At 41.5% G+C, this 25,473-nt stretch overlaps 2 protein-coding genes across 5 annotated transcripts in view; one reads left to right on the top strand and one right to left on the bottom strand.

Moving 5' to 3' along the window:
* coq4 (coenzyme Q4 homolog (S. cerevisiae)) lies at positions 1-5,948 on the bottom strand. Of its 2 annotated transcripts, none has more exons than XM_024382313.2 (7): positions 5,843-5,948; positions 3,558-3,710; positions 2,998-3,094; positions 2,757-2,859; positions 2,534-2,663; positions 2,352-2,445; positions 1-1,669 (listed from the first exon to the last, which is right to left on the bottom strand). In XM_024382313.2, exons 1-7 carry the CDS (start codon positions 5,913-5,915, stop codon positions 1,477-1,479), a joined length of 843 nt encoding a protein of 280 aa, XP_024238081.1. In that variant the 5' UTR covers positions 5,916-5,948; the 3' UTR covers positions 1-1,476. The 2 variants fall into 2 exon arrangements, with proteins under 2 accessions (XP_024238081.1, XP_024238080.2); XM_024382312.2 differs by having other exon boundaries at positions 5,819-5,948.
* traf2b (Tnf receptor-associated factor 2b) overlaps positions 5,930-25,473 on the top strand; it is a 23,581-nt gene continuing 4,037 nt past the window's right edge. Inside the window, exons 1-10 of one of the 3 annotated variants that reach the window (XM_042302359.1) lie at positions 5,930-6,127; positions 13,458-13,656; positions 14,806-14,884; positions 15,213-15,311; positions 17,569-17,730; positions 17,856-17,930; positions 22,885-22,959; positions 24,203-24,439; positions 24,729-25,032; positions 25,193-25,341. In XM_042302359.1, the coding sequence (XP_042158293.1) occupies positions 13,487-13,656; positions 14,806-14,884; positions 15,213-15,311; positions 17,569-17,730; positions 17,856-17,930; positions 22,885-22,959; positions 24,203-24,439; positions 24,729-25,032; positions 25,193-25,341 (1,350 nt within the window). In that variant the 5' untranslated portion in view covers positions 5,930-6,127; positions 13,458-13,486. The other 2 variants (XM_042302360.1, XM_042302361.1) reach the window with 2 other exon arrangements.

The raw sequence follows: 25,473 nt of genomic DNA on the forward strand, positions 1-25,473 counted from the left end.
CAATGTGCAAAGCATTTATTGATGAGCGACACATCTCACCCCTGAGATACATGAACAGTCCTGTGCTCATCATGAATACATATAAAACATATTACACGACTGCCATTCTTTACAGTAAATGTGCCATGTGTGATACCAATAGGGCTATGTCAGATATAACATTTTTTAAGTCTTAGTGTTTTACTGATACCAGACGAGACATTACTTTTTCTATCAACAGTCATCAATTGATGACTAAATAACCACTCACTTCCACCTCACATAGCCTAACTGCCAGCAACATTAATTTTATTAGCAGGTTAGGATAATTAACGTGGCAGATTAGGTGAATTAGGTTAAGATCTCAGGAAAAGCATTAGGGTGCAGGTTAGCTAACATGCAAATAAAATCACATTTAGGCATTCATTTTACAAAAGCTGTATCTTATCCCATTTAGCCATGACCTACAAGATCCTCAACAAGGTTGTTACAAAAAGTGCCTTGCACTCAATAGGTAGGTTTATATTGAATCATTGTGACATGTGTAATGGAAATGGCAGATATAGTAGAACAGAGTACCACAGTATGAATCATAATACCCATAAAAGCCAACTGTCAAACAGGGAAAAGGTTCCAATCGTTTTTCCACCATTCATTTTCCCCATACGGGATTTTTAGCAACCACTACAAATAAGGGCTGTTTTGTGTAGGCTTACCCTGCTGTGATGATTTGGTAATGGTGTAAATCTCTCTAGGTAAAGGTGACTTTTAAAAACAACAAATACACTTCCACAAAAACATTGCTAAAGTGTCCAATAAAAATGAAGAGGTGTTTCCATTTAGGCAAATTGCGTGTATGCCCTCCCAGGAGTGCAAGTTTCACCATGGCACGGACCGTGGTGATACTTCACACATAATTATTCCAACATGGCACATATTAGTCAATTATTGCATTCTATCCATGCTACCTGAGGCATGAAACAGACAAGTGGGAGGGCATGCAGATAGGTCAGATCGTATTGGTCACACACACATGGTTAGCAGATGTTATTGCGAGTGTAGCGAAATGCTTGTGCGTCGGAACTAGAAGCACAAGCATTTCGCTACACTCGCAATAACATCTGCTAACCATGTGTATGTGACCAATACGATCTGACCTATCTGTATGCCCTACTGCATGCCCTCCAACTTGTCTGTTCCATGTCTCAGGTAGCATGGATAGAATGCAATAATTGACTAATATGTGCCATGTTCGAATAATTATGTGTATCCGTGCCATGGTGAAAATTGCATCCAGCCCTCTGGTAATCCTCTGCACCCACTGTGAATATTGGCCTTTTCTTCCTTCACTTGAAATCATGGGGGAAGCTTGACACAATTGCTATGACTCAGTCACTCCACATACAATGCCTAAATTACTGTATGACATCCCTCCAAAGAGTCCCTGCATTCTGTCCCATCTGGTTGTACAGTGACCTCTGACATTCGAGGTCAGTGCTAAGAATCTAATGTGGCTTTCTGGCTGGTGGCCGTGATGGTGAGCGGGGGAGGCTCGATGTTCAGCTCCTTTCTCAGGTCCTCCAGACTCTGCTCCCAGCGGCGCTCGTAGAAGATGCTGAAGACACAGCGGGCCTGCCGGCCATTCCTCACAGCCCACGGTCCCAGGGACGTCACCAAGGGCTCCAGACGACTGCGGGAGTGGCACAAGCAAACAATCAGGCCGTAATAACTGCATCGCTGTACAAATACCAGACTGTGATGTCAATGGTTATTGTATTACAGAGCAAAAATAATTTACAGTCAAAACCAATACTCAGAAAAAATCATGATGACACTTTCAGTAAGTATTAGTTTCCACACACATGGGGGATGTTTTTCAGCCAGGAAGGAACTAGACTTCCCTTCCAGAAAAACAATACGTGTGAACTGTAATTCTTTCAGAAGACAGAATTCCATTCCTTTCAGTCAATAACTACAGTGTGTTGAATATAACTAGCTCAACTAACTCTGTGACACTTGCAAATAAACCAACTATATTGTCTTAGTTCCCTGAAGGAAGTCATCCACCTAAATGTCAGTTCTCTTTACACCTCAGGGTGCTGCTCAGGTGTGTGATTGATTACCAAATATCAGAGGTGTCCAGGAAGTGTATGTTCCATTTACCACCAGTCTCCCTTAGAATATACAGTACAACTTTCTGGAAACTGATGACACAGATAAATCTTGGGATGTATTCAATAAACATTGCAGAAATGTACAGAGTAGAGCCAAGACTACTTCCTATTCAACATGGCAGACAGTCAGTCTCCTGAAAAGGCCCCTGGTTTATATCACTACATACAGTATGAATAAGAGAGCCTGATGGGGAGCACCTTGTGGACAGACGGAGCGGTCCCAACGCTGCTCCCAGGATGCACATGGGCAGGCCAGTTTGAGCAGCCTCAAACCACTTTACTGCCACTTCACCTGAGTTTGAGGAAGTGAGAAAGAAAATACATGTAGTGAAACACACTAATACCAATACTCTCAGTGAATCCCCTTTCCCCAGACTCACCCAGCATGTTAGTGGGCATGCCTAGTAAGGTGTGCAGTAAATCGTGGACTTCTCGGTACCGCTGCATGACGTACGCCAACTCCTCATTATCCACAAATTTCACGTTCACCCTCGAGTCAGGGGTCACCCTCTGAGAAAGAGAGAAGTAGAGGGATACGAGGATTGGCAAACAACCACTACGCTTCCTCTGTAAAGAGATCCATTATGTCCTTCACAAACTCACATTGTCCTCAAGGAAGTGCAGGTACTCTCTCCCAAAGGATCCATCTGGAAGGGAAGCCATCTTGGACAGATCCAATGTGGATAGTCTGATCCGTGGGCGCTCACTTACACAGAAATAGGTGAAACATGCAGACATGAGCATTCACAGACAAGCAATTGTACACACAACTTATTTAAAATCATAGAGATGTATATTTCAAGGTGAACATAGAGTGAGATAGACAGCAGAAGTTGTGGCATACGTTAGAATGGTATAGCCCTCAGGGTCTCCTCTCATTCGATCCCGAAGCGTCATCAGGGCCAGATGTCCTGTCGTCTCTCCCAGCACTGCCACCATGTCTACATGGGGAACACGGCTTACAGTGAAGAGAAATGTGGTACTTTTTATTGAGAAAATGCAGTACAGTATGTTACACCAAGAGTCACTTTCAAGTTATTTCTCACCCTTTTGAATAATTTATATTTCAAGGACTTGTTTAAATCAAAATAACATCTACGACATAGTTTCCCTATGACTCTTTTAGTTTCTTGTTTTTCTAAAATGTCAGTGTTTCCCACACCTTGATAACTAGGGATCTAAATGACACATGACAACCATTAAATAACCCTGCATGGTATTGTGTACTGTGCGTAATGAAACTCATTCAAATAGTTTGAGTTTCAAATGCAAAAGAAAGGAAAGTAAAACAGTGACCACAGCCTACCCACATGTTCTGTAAGAACAGTTAAGCATGCCAAACTCCTTACAGATGCAAAATGACCATATGAAAGTATCACAACTGGAAGTGGGCATCCCTCTCACCATGTCTGTAGGGGTCTTGCAGGGCTGCCACCCCGGAGCCGACAGCCAACAGGGCTTTCTGGATGGGGCTGGTGGGGATGTGGCCTGGGTACAGTCCGTCATACTGCACGTCTGCAGAGTCCACGCCATGGTGATGCTGCCGGCCACAAAGGGCTGTGGGTGACAACAAACAGCATCAGACATACATTAGAGTACACATGTACATCCCATCAGGACATGGTATTAATACTGTAGTGACCTTAGTACTGAGAGATCATGGGACCACAGGTGGTTTCCAGTGCTCTGTTTCCAGTAAACACCTTCAAACTGGGCACATACGCCAATTCAACATCTATTCCACATTAGTTCAACGTAATTCAACGGTTCAACACAAGACAAAAGAGTTGATAGTGGACTACAGGAAACTCCAACACCATCATTAAGTTTGCCCGACGACACAACGGTGGTAGGCCTGATCACCAACAATGATGAGACAGCCTACAGGGAGGAGGTCAGAAACCTGTCAGTGTGGTGCCAGGACAACATCTACCTCAACATGAGCAAGACCAAAGAGCTGATAGTGGACTACAGGAAAAAGGGGGCCGAGCACGATCCCAGGGCTATAGTGGAGCGGGTCGAGAGCTTCAAGTTCCTTGGCGTCCACATCACTAACAAACTATCCTAGTACAAACACACCAAGACAGTCATGAATAGGGCACAACAACATCCCCTCAGGAAACTGAATAGACTTGGCATGGGTCCTCAGATGCTCAAACAGTTCTACAGCTGCACCATTGAGAGTATCCTGATTGTTTGCATCACCGCTTGGTATGGCAATTACTCGGCATTCGACCGCAAGGTGCTACGGAGGGTAATGCGTATGGCCCAGTACATCACTGGGCCCAAGCTTCCTGCCATCCAAGACCTCTATACCAGGCGGTGTCAGAGGAAGGCCCCAAAAAATGGTCAAATACACCAGCCATCCTAGTCATAGACTGTACTTTCTGGTCCCGCACGGCAGGCGGTATCGGAGCGCCAAGTCTAGGTCCAAAAGGCTCCTTAACAGCCTCTACCCCCAAGCCATAAGACTTCTAAAAACAGTTAATCAAATGGCCACCGGACTATTTGCATTGACCCCTTTTTTACACTGCTGCTACTCGCTATTTATTATCTATGCATAGTCACTTTACCCCTACATACATGTACAGTACATATTAACCCAATTACCTCGAATAGTATGTACCCCCACATATTGACTCGGTACCGGTACCTCATGTATATTGCCTTGTTATTGTTATTTTATTGTGTCACTTATTTTTCTTACATTAACAAATTAACAAATATTTACATTGGAAAAGTCTGCATTGTTGGTTAAGGGCTTGTAAGTATGCATTTCACGCTAAGGTACCTTAGGCTAAGGTTAAGGTACCTGTTCTATTTGGCACATGTGACAAACCAGTGTGTGCCCAGTGAGTTGTGATAGGAGTTTTTCCTTTGCGCTTCAGGAGATCATATGACAATGAATAGGTAATCAATACCGAGTCTAGTCCAAGGGGTACTCGGCCCACTGTACCCTTTTCTAGGGAACCCCTACACATTTTTAAGAATACAATGTGAGGCCAAAATTAATTGTCGACACTCAAAATATAAAATTGCAAAACTGTTTGTCAAACAGTTCTTCCATTATAGGTATTTTGGCATTGCTGCAGTTATTTTCATTTAGTTAATTTTATCCCTTCTTTTTCAGGGAACCCCTGAAAGTACTCTGAGCACTTCTTGTTTCAAGTTTTATTAGTCGTACTGTATGTACAGGATATGTACGGTATACATAGCCCAACGAAATGAATAGTTGCAGGTTCCTTCTCGAAAATGCTACAACAATAAGAAATAAAATAAGAATACGAATATAAAGTAAACGATGCCAAAATCTTAGCATAAATATAATATAGTAAGGTACTATTTATAGTCTAATATTTGAGCAGTATAATACATCTGGTAGCTGTAGTTGTGATGTGTCTTGCTTGAGGAAACCCTGGTCTAGTCTGCGCAGTAAATCTACAGATGAGTAGGGGAAAACCAATTTGGTTTGCCCTGTTTATTAGCGGTAGTTCTGTGAAGTGATATAATGGAGAACCCCCTACTGTGGAGTTGTGGTACACTCCGCTAACCGCTACTATACGACCTTATAGCTAAATAAAACAAATAATACATTATCATTCTCTAATTATCGAAATATATATTGTCCATGGTTATTTAGTTAACATACAGTCGCACTTGCATACCTTCGAACACAAACGCGCCCCTACCAGTGCTTCTTCGACTTGAAACGAGGAGTGAACGCAACATTTCTTTGTTGTGCGCTGGCTGGCACAGGCGCATTTTACCAAAAATGAAGTGGACGTGATGACGTGTCATGACGGTTAAAAAGAGTGTTGAAGAGGGCAAGGAAATAATGAGTTCATTTTAAATAGACTGGAAATGTGTCACTCATAATGGAACTATTGTGTGTGCCTTACATGTGCTACAGTCAATTATGATTGCATTTCATATCTTGGCTAGAAGACAACGCATCAGCCATCCTACTATATCAGGTAAATCAAATATTACAATGTATAACGTTAAGTGTGATGTTCGGGAAAGTTATGTGCTCAAGTTAACGTTTCCAAAATCTAACTAAACAAAAACATGACTTTCATGATGATACGTGTTTGAGCCATCATGTTGTGTTATCGGCTGTACGTTTGTTTAGCCCATGTGTAACTGTTGTTTTTGTCGCACCGCTTTGCAAGTTACATTACAAATGTTCCAGTAACATCACATTGGAGCACGTATTGGTGTGTAACACTTGGGTTACTTAGCTAGCAGTTAAATGATTGTGACGATGACTCCTACACAGAGCAACTACATTTTTGAGCATGAATTCAGACTCGATCTTAGCCTATGCCTGCCTGAACATGGCTGCGTATTTAGGGTGCAGCACAGAGTAGGAAGATCCGCTTTACTGTTTATACGTATTTTTTTTGATCCGGCAGAAACGTATATCCATACATACAGACAAATACACGTACCTAAACTTTACAGTACCTCGAAATGTCGGATGGATCTCTACTTGAGAATTATTTAATGGCAATCTTGTTTACTTTTTTCCAGGGTCAATGTCGCAGCCTATGCCACATTCATTAGTTTATGACATTCAAATTCTTTTCGTGAAGTCAGTCTTATCAATTGTATCTTATTGTATTGGTTACATTGGCAGTATAATATAATTGACCTTGCTCTTGTTTGGACTTCTGGAAGGTATGTGGACAACCCTTCAAATTAGTGTCTTCGGCTATTTCAGCCACACTCGTTGCTGACGGGCGTATAAAATCGAGCACACAGCCATACAATCACTTTAGATAAACATTGGTAGTAGAATGGCCTTACTGAAAAGCTCAGTGACTTTCAACGTGGCACCATGATAGGATGCCACCATTCCAACAAGTAAGTTTGTCAAATTTCTGCCCTGCTAGAGCTGCCCTGGTCCAAACTGCCTCGGGAAGCAATGTCAGCACAAGAACTGTACGCCGGGAGCTTCATGGAATGGGTTTCCATGGCCAAGCAGCCGCACACAAGCCTAAGATCACCATGTGCAATGCCAAACGTCGTCTGGAGTGGTGTAAAGCTCACAGCCATTGGACTCTGGAAATGTAGAAACGCATTCTCTGGAGTAATGAGTCACGTTTCACCATCTGGCAGTCCACTACCTGCCAGAATGTATAGTGCCAACCTTAGTTTGGTGGAGGAGGAATAATGATCTGGGGTGGTTTTCCATGGTTCGGGCTAGGCCCCTTCATTCCAGTGAAGGGAAATCTTAACGCTACAGCATATAATGACATTCTAGATTCTGTGCTTACAACTTTGTGAAAGCAGTTTGGGGAAGGCCCTTGTTTCGACATGACAATGCCCCCGTGCACAAAGCGAGTTCCATACAGAAATTCTTTGTCGAGATCAGTGTGGAATAACTTGACTGGCCTGCACAGCGCCCTGACCTCCCATTGAACACATTTGGGATGAATTGGAACGCTGACTGCGAGCCAGGCCTAATCGCCCAAAACCAGTGCCCGACCTCACTAATGCTCTTGTGGCTGAATGGAAGCAAGTCCTAATGCTACGTTCATGACCAAGTGGGAAGGTTGTAGTTACCAGTTATGTCGTAATGAGTTTTGTATATTAATGGGCTTTTAAGTGGGAAATACAATCAAGGATAGAGGTCATTAAAAAGCTAGCTATGATTGTTTTGCTCTTTTTTTCCCTCTTTTTTTTTTTTTTTTGCCCATAAGAAGTATATCCAGAGCTGCTTTTTATTTCTGACTCAAACGGAAGATGACAGGACACATCAGTACATTAGAAGCTTCAATAAATAAATAATTAGCTAGCTGAATGACCTGCCAAGACGGCACATGCCTAATCTGTTCTGTGCTGGTTACATTGTCTAGCTGGCTACAGAACAGTTTTACCTATAAATTTAGAAAATGATCACAGCCGTTAATGTAAATGCATGCACAAAAATCTATTTAAGCATGTGTTCAAAAGCTTAAACACATTACAATTTGTATTTTGTTATTTCTGTTAACACAACTTTTTTTTTTACATGATATGATGTCAGAGAGCTGCAAGTGGGTAACTTGGAGCACAGAGAAGATGCTGCGTTTACGTGCTATGAGTTATCGGAAGTTCCTAGTTCACTAGAATGACCCTACAGGCTGGAATTTCAAGTGGGGAAACTGAGAAAATGTTGTTGCCGAGTTGTGACGTTTTGAAAAATATTTTATTAAAAAAATAAAAACTTATTTAACTAGGCAAGTCAGTTACGAACAAATTCTTATTTTCAATGATGGCCTAGGAACAGTGGGTTAACTGCATTTTTAAACCAAAAGATGACCACGTCCGTTTTTGTCAACTACAATATGGGTAATGTAGCTAGTTTGACCATATTGTCAATGTTAAACAAGCAAGTGAACTTTATTATAAGCCTGTGAAAATGTTACCGGTTGACGAATTGTTCGGACCAAAAACCACATGTCGGAAATAGGACTTTGTTTCATTCATCACAGCTAAGAAATAGGAAGCTCCGACGAGCACTAAAACGCATCTTGATAGACAGGTTTCCCAGAAGTAATACGAGTTGGAGGGGCATTCAAGTGGATTTTTCCCAGTCCTATGTTTGTATTTACACATTTACGAGATGTCACGAATGCAGCATAAAGGAAGTGGAAATTTGACCTTAATTTGACCTTAATTGAACAACAATTAAGTTTAGGTGTAGGGGGTTGAAACGCAATCTGGTTAGGTTTAGGAATTTGGGTTAGGTTTAAGAATTCGGGGTTAGGTTAAGGTTGGATATAGTTTCAGTGAGGTTTAGGTTAGGGAAAGGCATAAAAGCTACCATCTGCCGGTCAAATATAGCATACACTGACAATTGTCATTTGTACAAGTACTTCCTTTTTACAATCTTGAACACAGATTTTTGGTTTTCAATCTAGCTTCCTAGTGGTTCATTTAAACACTGCACTATGAGACTGCATTAGGTCTTCCAAATTCTCTGACCTTTCTCCCATAGTGTGCACTTGTGTGAAAGCATCTGATGTTCAGGGCCTCGAGTGGTGGATGTGTGACAGCGGTAGGGTGTCCATCTCTCTGCTCTGGGGCTCCTGAATGGTGCAGCGGTCTAAGGCACTGCGTCACTACACTGCGACACCCTGGTTCGAATTCAGGCTGTATCAAAACCGGCCGTGATTGGGAGTCCCATAGGGTGGCACACAATTGGCCCAGCGTTGTCCGGGTTTGGCCGGAATAGGCTGTCATTGTAAATAAGAATTTGTTCTTAGCTGACTTGTCTAGTTAAATAAACATGTAAAACAGTAGTGTGTGTGGAGTCAGACTGCTTCATGGACTGCCACTTTCGTTGATCTTCTTAGGTCCTTGTTTCCAAAGACCTATTGGGACCCAGTGCATATGCAGCAGAGGCACCAAGCCAACAGATACACATCTCTATTTGCCTTCCATAGACCTAGACGTATGTTTTATTGGCACCCTGGTCAGTTGTAATTTATTTCCACTCTGTTCGAGTGTTGCATGCTGCATGGAACAGCGTTTCTCGTTAGTTGTTGCATCCCTTTGTCTGTTAAGAGGTGCTACTACCATTAGTCCAGGAGAGATTAGGCTCTGCCCGGCTGTTGGGGTTGCAGTGGGAGAAGGAGGATGTAGCAGATGACTAAGTGTATCGCTGCTGCCTTTCTGAGACCAAGAAGTAGGCTTCGTTCACCTCGGCCCGGATCTAGAAATGCCTTGGCTTTACTGGGTCAGTGGGAGGCCTATTGACAGTGCTTCTTGAGTAGGCTACGTCTTTATGGTGTGGAGCCGAGGACTGTGAGATTGCGCCCCTTTAGCGGGGGAATTTCCTTTCTGGGACACTTGTGATGAGTAGGCCTGTCCTGGAGATGCTGAGTATCTCAGCGCTTGGCTAATATGGTCTTGATTCTTGAGTTGCACAGAGAACCGTGATTCAAAACCAGAGCGTTCATACCTTGGTTCAATTCCGAGATCCTCTGTATTTATTGTAGCCTACACGAAATGGCCTACCAATGATCAGAGGTCTGTTGAATATCAACCCACCATCACTGGATGGTCCAAGTTGCCAAACATTTTGAGAAACTAAAGTTGATAAAATAGATGTGCTAATGATTTGAAAAAAATCAAATCTGTCATGGATTGTATATGGCACCTCCCATTAGTTTAATTGGATAAATCTTTCTCAGATAGCAAACTGGCCAAGACAATAGATATCTACTGTCAAAATTATATCCACAAAGTGACCATGTACCTCGTGCAAGAGCCAGTGATTCACCCTATCCAACAAGTACATGAAATTAGGGTTTGGAAAGATGAATGAAGAACTTAAAGAGGAACGTGATAGATTAACTTTATTTTTGGTGGAGGGGCTGCAAAGTTGCAGTATGAGCAGTGGTGTAAAACTAATTTTAAGTTCTCAAGTTGTTTTTTGGCGTATCTGTACTTTACTATTTATATTGTAGACAACTTTTACTTATATATTTTCCCTGACACCAAAAGGACTCGTTACATTTTGAATGCTTAGTATGACAGGAATATAGTCCAATTTACTCGCTTATCAACAGAACATCCCTGGTCATCTCTACTGCCTCTGATCTGGCGGACTCACTAAACAACAAATGCTTTGTTTGTAAATTATGTCTGCATGTTGTAGTGTAACCCTAGCTATCCGTAAATACATTTGAAAAACAAGACTATTGTGCCCTCTGGTTTGTTTAATACAAGCAATTACTTTTGATACTTAAGTGTGTGTGTATATATATATATATATATATATATATAAGTAAATACTTTCAGACTTACTCGAGTAGTATTTTACTGGGTGACTTTCACTTTTATTTGAGTCATTTTATATTAAATGACTTTACTTTTACCCAAGTAAAAGAGAGCCATCTTGTGGCTGTGTAGTAACAGTAGTAGTAACAGCTAAATACAGGGTACCGGTACCGAGTCAATGTGTGGGGGTACAGGTTAGTCGAGGTCATTTGTACATTGCATCTACTTAGCTGGTTTGATTGGATCGGTAAATTGTGTGACAAACCCTTTGGTGTGGGGTGGTCACTCTCTGCTGTATAGGAATTGATAAATTGCCACAGACCGCGAACTCTCTTTACCTGACTCTACTTTTAACCAGAGCCCTGCTCCTGTTCTGTTACCAATGGTTTACTGATTAGGGAGAACAAATCCCTTGGTACGCTATGGTCTCCAGGATACCAGTAATGTGTTTTATGGTTCTGTTTTACACGGGCCATCTTTTCTCCGCTTGGCCTGTCTTACTGATATGGTTTCTATGGAGACTCAATCAAGCCTAAAACTTGTAATAATGCTGCAGTTACAATGTTATATATTGCTGTTGTGATTTTAGCATGTAAATCTTGGTGGGGCAAATTCACCCAATTTTTATAGATGCATGCCAGCAAAGCCACTACACAACACTAAACAATACATTAATTGCACTATAACGGTGACAAACGGTGCCCACAAACTGTTAGGCCTACATAAAGCTGTCCCAACAGTGGAGCTTTCCTTCAGCACCACTTACCACCGCTACACCTGGCTATCAGCAGGGCCTTGTCTGGCAGCGAAACAGTTCATTCAGCCTCATTTACTGCCTTTTTAAAAACCATAGCTGATATGGCTGACTTGCTTAAATAAATATGGTTTCTACTGATGCCTTGTGGATTTGTGAAACTCGATAAGAACTGCAATTCTCCTTCAATAATAATGAATGCCAACATGAGTTGTGACTTTTGAACAATACACAAACATTATTACATTTATGTTTAGTAAATTTCATAATGTTTGTTCTCATTAACACTTAGCTCAAAGTATAAGCAAGTGCAAGCAAACAAGCTTCGACTAGGTAGGCCTATTTGTTCAGCACTTCAATGGACACCAACAGAAGTTTATCCTTTTAAACTTGAAAATAACTTTTCAGACAGCTGTTTTAAATCCTTAAACCCAGACTTGGACCACACACCCTCTCCACCGAATAGCAGGCAGGCGAAGCAAAATGGGGATTGCTTTGCGACACTCGCAGTTAACCACTTATTCCTTCCAAACCACTCATTGTTGAATTTGTGATATCCGACTTGTTGTGTAATGTTTATGGTCGATGAGCACTGATACGTTTTATCTATACTTTCTCTTCATTTGACGAGAATTGAAAAGGATTTGCCAGTAGAATGTCGATGTGATTCATGATGATGACTGCTTGTTTAGCTAGCTAGCGAAGATTTTGAAAATATGATGTTGACATGATCAGTCCAATCAAAGCTAGGATAGCTATTACATGATTTGACATTTTATCTGTGGCCAATGACCTTGGGCCTTCTTGGACAGGCACTTCTAATGTAAATCTATGGCAACACCCAAGGGTGTTTGAAAAGCCTAGCTCTGCAGTGTCCCCATGAGTGACAGAACACTGAGCCAATCACGGCGAAGATTACCAACGCCTACGCTCTGTATTTTCGCTGGTTGCCCCTCTACCACAGTAAGCACTGAGATGGGCTCAAAACATCTGTATTTTGGTGCTGCCTTACTCAAGAACGAGGCCATTTTTGTATGCGGCTCTAAAAAAATAAATAAAAATAATTACAACTACTTTAAAAAAAACTTTGTTTGCAAACTGATTTGTGACATGAATTAATGCCAAAAGAACATGCTCTATTTTTCAATTATTATAATTTAAAAAAACTAATAACAAGAGCCCCACCTGCCCTTAATGGCAGGTCACCATTGATATTATTGTATGAAATAGGGTTGTAGTCTGTTGTACCTTACTGCCAAGTCATGCACTTGTCATCACAGCTTTGTTCATCACAACCCACATTTAGCCTAGTTCTTCCCAGCTGTGTCATATGACAAAACATGTGTCACATACAGGATCACAAGTTTTGATAAATGCTTTCTCATTCTTACCTCTGTACAAAGCAACCCACAAGCCAGACCCTGTGTATTCATTCTACAATGGCCTTTATTCTACTTTACCCAACTGGCAGTTGGTAGGCCTAACTGTTTCACAATACATCCCCTTTCACATCTTATTTCTCTTTCACAAGATGTCTTGAAGGGACATCAATATACCCTTTGATAGTATTAGGATAATAATTTGTATACTATGTGCTGAAGTTGTATGTGGATGTGTTAGGGGGGTGCACAACTGTGACTGCATCCCACATGCAACAGCTGCAAATGAATAAACATGACTGTTTTGAGTTCTGTAGCTAGCCTAAACTTGCAGTGGCCTGGGAGGGGGTAGGAGATCAACTGCAGCGAATCCTAAGTGTTTGATGTTTGTTTACACAGGAAGCTGTATCAGAAGTTGATGGAGGAGCATGGCCCTGCCCTCTTTAGATTCCTCCCTCCAAGGGATCCCGAAGAATGTGCTGGCTGTTTCCATGGAAACTAAGTACCAATGCCAGCAGTGTCACCAGGTCCTGAGGAAGCCGGTCCAGGCTCAGTGTGGACATCGCTTCTGTGTCCACTGTTTCAAACTGCTCACCAGGTAGACTACAGGACCTCCTCACCTCAGCCACTCTCCCGGCTCTGCAAACCCTGCTCTTTCCCCCACCTTTAAAAACCCTTTCTCACTGAGCATGCTGCTCCACCCCACCCTGTCCTGCTGTAGTTGCAGTACTGCAGCGTCTCTCTGTGGTGTTGTTGCTCCCATCAGCATCTCACCCTTCCACTTGATGAGCCATCATGGACTGTGTGTCTGTCTGCGGTGGGAGTGTGGTAGTGCTGTCAGATGATCAACACTAATGCAGGTCCAGCCTCCACTGGGATTATCTGGAATGGATTTTAGCTCTGGAGGTGGTAACACTGGATCTAGCTGCTCTTGCTGATTACTACTCAAGATGTCTACTCACCAGAGTTTTTACTCTCCATATCACACTGCCTAATTATTTATGTTTGTTAATCTGATCATTAACACACTGGTGTTCTAACTTTGGGCACATTTTTTTCTGTGATTTCCCCCTTCTTTTTAACAATGATCTTACATTTTTGTCACACCTTTTAGTATTTAAGGAGAAGTGGAATCATGGAATTTTTTATAATTCACATGCTGCTACAATGTTTTTGTGCCTTTTTTTTTAATTTGTGAGCTCCAGTCAAAAATGTGCAGTGGAATTGAAAGAAGATGGAATGGAGTTGAGCATCAGCATTATGTAGTTACAAGATGTCCTGATTTTTATCACCCGATTATCAGTGAGGTTATTGAATGTATGTTCAAGACTGGACATTTCTGACTTGTGAAATGTAAAGAAATCATAGAATCTGTACTGGGAAAAGCTATGAGTGAAGGAGTACGTGGAAGGTAATTTGTTGCCTTGCATACTGATGCGCCTGTCCTTGTACTGTATGTCTTGCCCATGCTCTCTAATTCTAGCGTTATTAATACCTATTATTACTGTCTTGTTGTAGATCTGAGTATCACCTATTTTTATCCCACTCTTGACATAACTTGCCCAACAAAAGTGTCCTGTATTTTGCAAAGTGCTACATAGTTACATGATTCATCTTTCTAGTTTAGCCCTGTGCTTTATATCCCACTGGTGATCATCAGAGATGCTGGTAGTGGATCAGGTGAGGCTAATCCACTGAAATCATGTTTAACTGTAAAATCCCATGACGCATATGTCTCCATCATCAGCTCTGGACCCAAGCCCTGTGAAGCCTGTCAACAGGAGGAGATATACGAGGAGCCCCAGTCCATTCTCAATAGCAATGAGGTAAGCGTTTGTACCATTAATTTGACTTCTAAGAATATCACTGGTGACTCATGTTGCTCCTGGCGAAAAAAGGACGTCAATACTGGAGTGTTTTCATTCACAAGATTCCGATTCATTACAGTTCGACGCTTGCGGGAGAAAATGAAACAAGAGGGGGAAGAAGTGAGCTATGTAGGATATTCCCCTGCTTAGGTAGTTGGCCAGATGTTATTTTCACAAGGCACTAACCACATCCTTCAACCATACCCCACATTGTCTGGACAGCTCACAGTGAACCAGACAGCTATGTAATTATAGTACTCTTTGTTCTTGTGTCCCCCCCCCAAAGGCTTTTCCAGACAATGCAGCCGGTAGAGAAATCGCCAGCCTGCCTGCCAAATGTTTCAATGGGGGCTGCTCTTGGACAGGTTGCATCAAAGAATATGAGGTATAGTAAGGACTTAAATTCATACCTGTAGGTTTACTATTAAATTAGTGGTGCTTGATTTGGCACAGATTTTGAACTTTTGGTTTGAAACAGGATGCCTTTGTCTCATTAAGGCTCAGCCTGGAAAGTCCCTACATGCTTTGACTGGCACACTATGAGGTGGAAAGTCCCGAAGTCTCCCTGATCTAGATTAACCATGTTTACAGTATTCAGTACAATGTTTAGCAATAATAGTCATGATAGTGATACTGGCTGATATACTAAACATCTCAAAATGTCCTTTGACTTTAGTGCCTTAAAAACAGGAGGGAAGTATTTTTTTGAGGAATGAACTTTGCCCTACAGCGCTGAAGGTTAAAAAAACATGTACTGTTGTATAATACAAGACATGTCAGCATGGGGGATGTTTTAAAAGGCCATTTTCCTTTTTTATTTGGTCAGTGTGTTGTATTTGCTTCTTTGGGTTATAAAAGGGCTGGCAAGACTGTCAATTATGTGACATTCTTGTCTATGCTAATGCAGTGCAAAGGGGGTTTTGGGTAATGATTGATACCGGGTACATGTATGTCTCCAAGCTGTGGGTAGAAGTTTAGCCTATAGTGTACTGCAAATCAACAGTAGTTTAACATGGGGGGGAGTAGTGATACTAACAGTATCTACACCGCAATAGGACTGATTCAGGAGATCATTTTTTTGCATACGTGTAGATGAATGTCACCCTGATAACTTGCTGATTAGCTAAACCTCTTGGTTTAGACTATCCAAATGAAGTGTGACCATCTCTAGATGCTTTACAGATGGTCATACTATCAACAAAACTACCTGCTGACAAGCAAATGCTTGCAAGGTTAATGTTAGGTTTAGATTAAGGGTAAGGGGTTAGGATAAGGGTTCGGGTTAGTGGATAGTCTGTAGATACTCTACAGACTATTCAAAAGAAGTGTTACCATAATTAGTTTTATCATGCAGAACATATGTGATGTGTGGGGTTTCACTGGTCTTTTTAGTGTGATATGTCAAGATGGAGAAATGAAAGACAAACCTCATTCAGTGTCACATACTTTGATACACTGGGGAATGGGAAGATATATACTGTTGCTCACCAACCAGGCATGGGCTGAAACTTTTTCCATTCAGGGAGTGATGTTAATTAAACGTGGTGTTGATGCTGGTTAAAGTTAGTGGTGGGTGGAGCTATATTTGGGTTTGTTTATGGTAAGAGTTAGTCATAGAAGCCTACAGTGGGCCATGCCTGTATGGTTAGTCCCAGGTCGAAATGAAGAAAATAGATGTGTACTCCCCAGTTCTGCTGCTCAGAGAGGAGTGATTCCACAGAGCAGAAATGCCATACACCCTCTCCAACCCACCCTCCTTTACCCGACCACATGTTTTTGAGATGAGACAAAGAAAAACAAAACACAGTAAATGTTGAGTTATAATTTGCTTGTTACTGCATGAACTGTGCAGCAGTATTGTTTGCGTTTCATGAATTCCAAATACTTTAGTTAGTAGACACAGGCTTACTTTGCACATCCTCACAAATACTCCTAGACCCCACACTCTTATCATGCTTCCTGCTCAGAGGGGGATGTTTGTATTTGAACTTGAAAACGTCCCTAACTGCCTGCTTATCTGCTGGGTGCAACAAACTGCTTCAACTGTTGCAACAACCACAATCAATTGCTAACTGGGGTGCATCCCACTAATACACTTTATATACCACAGAAGAATGAAATATAGCAAAACCATTTGATATAGAAACACAGGATTTTCAGTGTATAATTAATAATAATAATAATAACATTCCACCCATGAGGCCACTTGAGGGTGATCAGGTCATTTGACTGCAGGAAAGGGATCTATGCACAAGTTTACAGTCATTGTAAACTACATTTCCTCCCACGGTACACTCATAAGTAAATGTCAGGTGTTAAACCTACCTACAATTCGAATACCATTCAACTTCAATGTAAATTCTAAGATCAGTAATAACGCCACTCCATTTTGTTTGAGGAATTTACATAAAGTCTGATAAGTGATGACTGTCCTTTACGGTATAATCTCAAAACCCAGAACTAAACCTCATTGTGCACTAAATCTAACAAGTGCTGTCAAACTACTCAATTTGGTTCTGGGGGTTTTCAAATGTGGTGTAACATGTACCATTATTCCTCTCAAAGCTTGTGTCCATGTGTTTACAATCTGGGCTGCATGTGATGAATTTGTTTGAATAGTGTCTCTTTATTTTTGTTTCTAGGCACAACACGAGGGCAAGTGTGAGCATGAGCACGTACCATGTGAAGCCTGCCAGGTCCTCATCCTGCGTAGTGAAAAAGAGAGGCATAACGAGAGAGAATGTGAAGAAAGAACATTGAACTGCAAGTACTGCAAAGTCTCCTTCAACTTCAAGCAGATCAAGGTGAGGGAGCTTATCTGGAGAACACCAATGGCCAACAAATGTAATGAGATGCTTATGGAATGTCCTCCTTACTCTCTGGGATGAACTGATATTCTCTTACCAACGCCACTTCTCATGTGTTACAGGCTCATGATGAAATCTGCCAGAAGTTTCCCATGCAGTGCAAGGACTGTGGAAAGAAAAAGATCCCACGGGAAAAGGTCTGTGATCTACTAGGGCTGGGTGATATGGACAAAATATCATGATTTTTTTTTCAAATTTATGACGCTATTTTATGTTTTTGATGAATAAAAGTTCTGAAATGTGCTTTTTGAGTAGTGTGACCCTAGGGTGGCAACACAAACTCAGCAAAAAAAGAAACGTCCTCACTGTCAACTGCGTTTTATTTTCAGCTAACCTAACATGTGTAAATATTTGTATGAACATAACAAGATTCAACAACTGAGACATAAACTGAACAAGTTCCACAGACATGTGACTAACAGAAATGGAATAATATGTCCCTTAACAAAGGGGGGGGTCAAAATCAAAAGTCACAGTCAGTGTCTGGTGTGGCCACCAGCTGCATTAAGTACTGCAGTGCCTCTCCTCCTCATGGACTGCACCAGATTTGCCAGTTCTTGCTCTGCGATGTTACCCCACTCTTCCACCAAGGCAAGTTCCCGGACAGTTCTGGGGGGAATGGCCCGAGCCCTCACCCGCCGATCCAACAGGTCCCAGACGTGCTCAATGGGATTGAGACCCGGGCTCTTTGCTGGCCATGGCAGAACACTGACATTCCTGTCTTGCAGGAAATCACGCACAGAACGAGCAGTATGTCAGGATGAGCCTGCAGGAAGGGTACCTCTTAAGGGAGGATGATGTATTCCCTGTAATGCACAGCGTTGAGATTGCCTGCAATAACAACAAGCTCAGTCCGATGATGCTGTGACACACCGCCCCAGACTATGATGGACCCTCCACCTCCAAATCGATCCCGCTCCAGAGTACAGGCCTCGGTGTAACACTCATTCCTTTGATGATAAACGTGAATCCGACCATCACCCCTGGTAAGACAAAACAGCGAGTCATCAGTGAAGAGCACTTTTTGCCAGTCCTGTCTGGGCCAGCGACCGTGGGTTTGTGCCTACAGGCGACGTTGTTGCCGGTGATGTCTGGTGAGGACCTGCCTTACCACAGGCCTACAAGCCCTCAGTCCAGCCTCTCTCAGCCTAGTGTGGACAGTCTGAGCACTGATGGAGGGATTGTGCGTTCCTGGTGTAACTCGGGCAGTTGTTGTTGCCATCCAGTACCTGTCCAGCAGGTGTGATGTTCGGCTGTACCGATCATGGTGTTTTTCAGAGTCAGTAAAAAGCCTCTTTAGTGTCCTAAGTTTTCAGAACTGTGACCTTAAATTGCCTACCATCTGTACGCTGTTAGTGTCTTAATAACCTCTCTGGGATATGTGGGACAGTTGTGTCCCACCTCGCCAACAGCCAGTGAAATTGCAGAGAGCCAAATTCAAAACAACAGAAATCCCATAATTAAAATTCTTCAAACATACAAGTGTTTTACACCATTTTAAAGATAAACTTCTTGTAAATAGAGCCACCATGTCCGATTTCAAATAGGCTTTACGGCGAAAGCACACCAAATGATTGTTAGGTCAGCACCTAGTCACAGAAAACCATACAGCCATTTTCCAGCCAAGGAGAGGGCTCACAAAAATCAGTAATAGCGATTACATTAATCCCTAACCTTTGATCTTCATCAGATGGCACTCACAGGACTTCATGTTACATTTATTGTGTATGTTTTGTCTGATAAAGTTAATCATTATGTCCAAAAACCTCATTTGAAATTGGTCTGCTATTATCAGAAATGCATCATAGCAGACCAATTTCAAATGAGATTTTTGTACATAACGAATGAGAGGTGTCAGAAATAGCTTTATAAATATTCACTTACCTTTGATCTTGATCGGAATGCTCTCCCAGGAATCTCAGTTCCACAATAAATGTTTGTTTTGTTCGATAAAGTCCATTTATGTCCATATACCTCCTTTTTTTTGTGCATTTTAGCCCAGTAAACCAAATGCATAATGCGCGATCACTTGTTCAGACGAAATGTCAAAGTTCTATTACAGTTTGTAGAGATATGTCAAACGATGTATAGAATCAATCTTTAGGATGTTTTTATCATAAATCTTCAATAATGTTCCAACCGGAGAATTCCTTTGTCTTTAGAAATGCAATGGAACGCAGCTACCTCTCATGGGCGCACGCGTGATCAGCTCATAGCCTTCTGCCAGACTCTGGTTGAAACAGCTCTCATTCTCTCCTCCTTCACAGTAGAAGCCTCAAAGGTTCTGAAGACTATGACATCTGGTGGAAGCCTTAGGAAGTGCAATATGACCCCATAGACACTGTATATTTGACAGGCGATGACTTGAAAAACTACGAACTTCAGATTTCCCGCTTCCTGGTTGGATTTTTTTCTCAGGATTTTGCCTCTCATATGAGTTCTGTTATACTTACGGACATCATTCAAACAGTTTTAGAAACTTCAGTGTTTTCTATCCAAATCTACTAATATATGCATATTCTAGCTTTTGGGCCTGAGTAGCAGGTAGTTTACTCTTGGCACCTTTTTTATCCAAGCTACTCAATACTGTCCCACAGTTAACGACCATTCCACAGGTTCATGTTCATTAATTGTTATGGTTCATTGAACAAGCATGGGAAACAGTGTTTAAACCCTTTACAATGAAGATCTGTGAAGTTATTTGGATTTTTATGAATTATCTTTGAAAGACAGGGTCCTGAAAAAGGGGCTTTCTTTTTTTGCTGAGTTTATATTCTAAATGATTTCAATGCGTCTTTCTCCATTCGGATTGTTTTATACTGTTCAATTTAACTTCAACCTAAAATAATTTCCTGCATTTCCATCCATTTCTGCATTTCCTGCACTCATTTGAGATCATTTCCCTACTGCCACGATATGGGCAAAAATACTAGGACTTATTTGAAACCAAATGTTGCAATTGTGATTTAGATCAAACTTGGGTGAACTTTTGGAATCAAGGAAATTGAATGTTTATTATAATTATATAGTTAGAATATAAATAATAGTGGGCACTTTGAATAGAGTGTTGCTTGACATGACAACGAATGAAAATACCATGGAAGAGTTGTGACCGGGTAGGAACCAAAGTGATGTTCAGTGTTTCCTAGGGGACCCTATATTCTTTGTCTACATTCATATATCCAACATATTCATGCTTTGCCTATTCCTCTTTGTTTTAGAAGATACTGTTGCACAAACAACATGCTGATTTAAGCCTCCACCAGTACTGGTATAAGGCTGTATTAGCTAGCTTAGCTGGCTAGCTAACTAGCTAAGAAAAGTACTAACTAGCGATTAGCATTAGTGGCTAACACGATTTATCTTAACTTGCTAAGAAATTACAAACTAGCTGATTGCAGATGTAATAAACACAAACCAATATTGTAATTATAGAACGCTTGTGGATTTAAATTAAGATCAAAGTGAAAACAACAATGCAAATTGTTGCATGTGCTGCATTGACAATGCAGACTACAACAAATGCGCTTCTTGAGTGACTGGGTGGGACTAGGTCTGTGTGGAAAGCGGCATGTAGAGCGCGAGAGTGGAGGAAAAATGGACGTTACACACGGCGTATCACATTTAACAAACCAAACAGTCAAATGCCGTTATAGAAGGTAAAGTAAGAACCCAAACTGGTTCGTGCATAAATACCTGTGTCTATAGTAAAATGCGGTATACCGCACAGCCCTATGCTCTACTGTATCTCTGTGACCTTTCAGGCAGCCTAGCTGTTAAGAGCGGTGGGCTGGTTCGAATCCCCGAGACGACTAGGTGAAAAATCTGTCAGTGCCCTTGAGCAAGGCACTTATCCTAATTTCTCCCGTAAGTCGCTCTGGCTAAGAACATCTGCTAAATTATTCAAATGTAAATGTAATTTAGTTAAATTTTTAGGTCACTTAATCTTATTTTATAGCATTGTTGGTGCCATACTGTTTCTGCTTTCAATAAGGATGCATTATTGCCTAGCCAAGAATAGCCCACATAAAAATAATACAGTTTACTATAGAATACTGTAGTACTTACTATAGAATTCTGTAGTATACTGCAGAATCCTATAGTCTACACTAGTATCCCTCGATTGTGTAGTGCTTACTATAGAATATATTCTACACACTGTAGTATCCCTCGATCGTGTAGTAACCAGGCAAACAAAAAAACAAGGCAGTAAGAAAGGATATGTAAACATGGTCAATTGCTGGGTTTCCAGACGAGTGCCAGTCAGTCATCAATGGAACCTGTATTTGCTTGTGGGTCCCCTCCCCCATTTCCCAATGTGTGCCACCCATTACTGAAAAACCTACATGCCAAGTATAGACCATATATTGTGTTGCCTACAGATTATAGAAAAGAGCAGAAGTGTGGAACCTAACTGTTCAGACCACAGTCCTACCTACATACAGGTTATGAACAATTTGCTCTTTTTAGTTTGTCCAGTAAGTTTCTTCTAGGAGAAAGTAACGACAAGATTACAAATAAAATAATTTAAAACTTAATTAAGCAAGACTATAGTATACAGAATACTACAGTAATGTCTGCAAAACACAATAGTAAGTACTTCAGTAATTTCTTTCTCTCTGCATTGTTGGGAAGGGGTTGTAAGTAAGCATTTCACTGTTAGTCTACACTTGTTGTTTACGGAGCATGTGACAAATAACATTTGAAATAATGTTTTCAAAACACTGCAATAAATACTACAGTATTCACTGTACATTATAGTGAATACTACAGTAAAGTCTGTAAAAAAAACTACAGTATATAGTGATTTTTTTTTTTTTTTTTTTCATGTGGGAGGCCAGAGCATAAACAGAATGGCCTATGTTAATCATTTATCACTCTGTAGTAAGACCGACTTCTACTACAAAGTCTTCTCATAACACAACTAAAAAGGTAGTTGCACTTTCCATTTGAGTTGGACCTTTGAACTTAGATCAAAATAACCTCAACTGTCAACCTTCACATTTTAAAATATGGTGGGTAATTTCAGGGTTTGCCCCCCCCATTAATCTTCATAACCCTGACCTTTCTCTTTCTGTTCTTTCCCTTCAGTTTCTAGATCACAGCAGATCCTGTGCCAAGTCTAAGACTGCATGTCCATTCAGTGAGGTTGGCTGCAAGGCTGTGGTATGTGTAGAAGATCAATTATATCTAATCAGATAAAACCTTATCTATATGATGATCTTTGAACATAATGTCCCAGCCAGCTCTTTTGTACTGGTTTCTTGTTTGTCATAGAGGGAACCGGTTTATATTTTCCTATGACCTGACCTTCCTATGACCTCATTTGTTAGTCAAATAAATATGCCTATATTTGTAGCCTTGTAGATCAAGAGAAACTTGGCCATTGTTGGGGTGCAAAGATGACTATCATACGTAAAAAATATATAAATGCAACAATTTCAAAGATTTTACTCAGGTACAGTTCATATAAGGAAATCAGTCATTTGAAATACTGTCATTAGGCCCTAATCTATGGATTTCACATGACTAGGAATACAGATATGCATCTGTTGGTCACAGATGCCTTAAAAATGGGCATCGGGATCTCATTACGATATCTCTGTGCATTCAAATTGCCATCGATAAAATGCAATTGTGTTCGTTGTCCGTAGCTTATGCCTGCCCATACCATAACCCCACCTCCACCATGGGGCACTCTGTTCACAACATTGACATCAGCAAACCGCTCACCCACACGACGCCATACACATTGTGAGGCCGGTTGGAAGTACTGCCAAATTCTCTGAAACTACATTGGATGTGGCTTATGGTAGAGAAATTAACATTAAATTCTCTGGCAACAGCTCTGGTGGACATTCCTTCAGTCAGCATGCCAATTGCATGCTTACTCAACTTGAGACATCTGTGGCATGGTAATGTGTGACAAAAGTGCACATTGTAGTGATCTTTTATTATCTCCAGCACAAGGTGCTCCTGTGTAATTATGCTGTTTAATCAACTTCTCAATATGCCACACCTGTTAGGTGGATGGATTATGCTCACTAACACGGATGTAAACAAAAAATGTGTGCTCAAAATTTGAGAATATTTTTGTGAGTGGAAAATTTCGGATAATTTTTATTTACTCTCATGAAACATGGGACCAACACTTTACATGTTGCATTTATATTTTTGTTCAGTGTATCTCTGATTTAGATCTGCCCTTGGGTATTGGACACACCCTTAAGAGAGCCATGTCTCAAAAGAGACATCTAGTGTTTGTAGAGAGTAAATTATCTTTGTGCAGCCCTCTACAATTTAATTCCAGCTTTAATCTCAATATTGAAGGGCATCTGAAATTGACACTGAACAGTATCGAACAGACTAGTTAACTCTGTGTGCTAAACGCCTTGTGTTGTCACCGCAGATTGATAATGGAAAGCACAGTGACCACGAGCAGACGAACGTCATGGAGCACATGCGTCTGATCCTGGCGACGTCTATGGTGCGGCTGCAGCGTCCGGAGGCCCCGGGGCTGGGGGAGTGGCAGGAGGACTCTGGGATTGGCCTGTACCGCGCTCCTGAGGAGGGAGCCACAGCTTCTGCAGCCACAGTTGGGGGTGGAACCGCTGCCTCTGGACAGACCAGTGGCCTTGACCATAAGGTGGGTCTCATTTGAGCAGATATTTGCTATGTAGGAAAGCTAGGAAACTACAGCAGCTAGCCTGTCTAAATTTAGCAGTCCAAATGTGGTGGTTGTTGTCCCTCCTCCTGTGTGACAATGATAATCAAGCTGGTAAATTATGAAACAGACTGGTGTCCTACATGTACTGTGTTGTTATTTAACTATAATAGATGACCTGAATATTTGTCCATCTGAAGTTGTTGAAGATACAGCAACTCATAGTATTGGTATTCATTGTGTTCTCTGGTCTCCCCTTGTGGTCCTGCAGGTGACAGTGCTGGAGAATATAGTGTGTGTACTGAACAGAGAAGTAGAGAGGAGCTCTCTCACTTTAGAGGCCTTCTCGCGACAACATCGACTAGACCAGGAAAAGATAGAGAACCTCAGCAACAAGGTGCGTCAACTAGAGCGTACTCTCACCATGCGGGATCTACAGCTAGCCGAGACAGACCAGACTCTTAGGGAGCTCCAGTTCTGCACCTTTGACGGTGTGTTTGTTTGGAAGATCGCTGACTTCTCACGCCGCCGGCAGGACGCTGTGGCCGGGCGAACACCCGCCATGTTCTCACCAGGTTAGATCCACGCTGATTATTTTATTCTCTACACCTGCGTATCCTTACTGTATTGTAAATATACCATACCAATACACATTTATGCACTCATGTTTTCCTTGTGTGTGTGTTAGAGGCAGATACCGAGGGCCTGTCTAAAGAAGTTTATCTTCCCCCACAGCGTTCTATTCCAGTAAATATGGCTATAAGATGTGTCTAAGACTGTATCTGAATGGGGATGGAACAGGTCGAGGGACACACCTTTCTCTTTTCTTTGTGGTGATGAGGGGCAAGTGTGACGCTCTGCTCAAATGGCCCTTCAGTCAGAAAGTGAGTTTCTCTACCTTTCTGATTCCTTATTCAACTCCATCTGTCATATTAACCTGATCTTACTTATGTCTAACATAATTAACTACAACCGACCTCATTATAAATCAAACAAAATATGAAGTCTCCCTACTC

This window comes from Oncorhynchus tshawytscha, linkage group LG20 (assembly GCF_018296145.1).
Source record: "Oncorhynchus tshawytscha isolate Ot180627B linkage group LG20, Otsh_v2.0, whole genome shotgun sequence".
Lineage (NCBI taxonomy): Eukaryota > Metazoa > Chordata > Actinopteri > Salmoniformes > Salmonidae > Oncorhynchus > Oncorhynchus tshawytscha.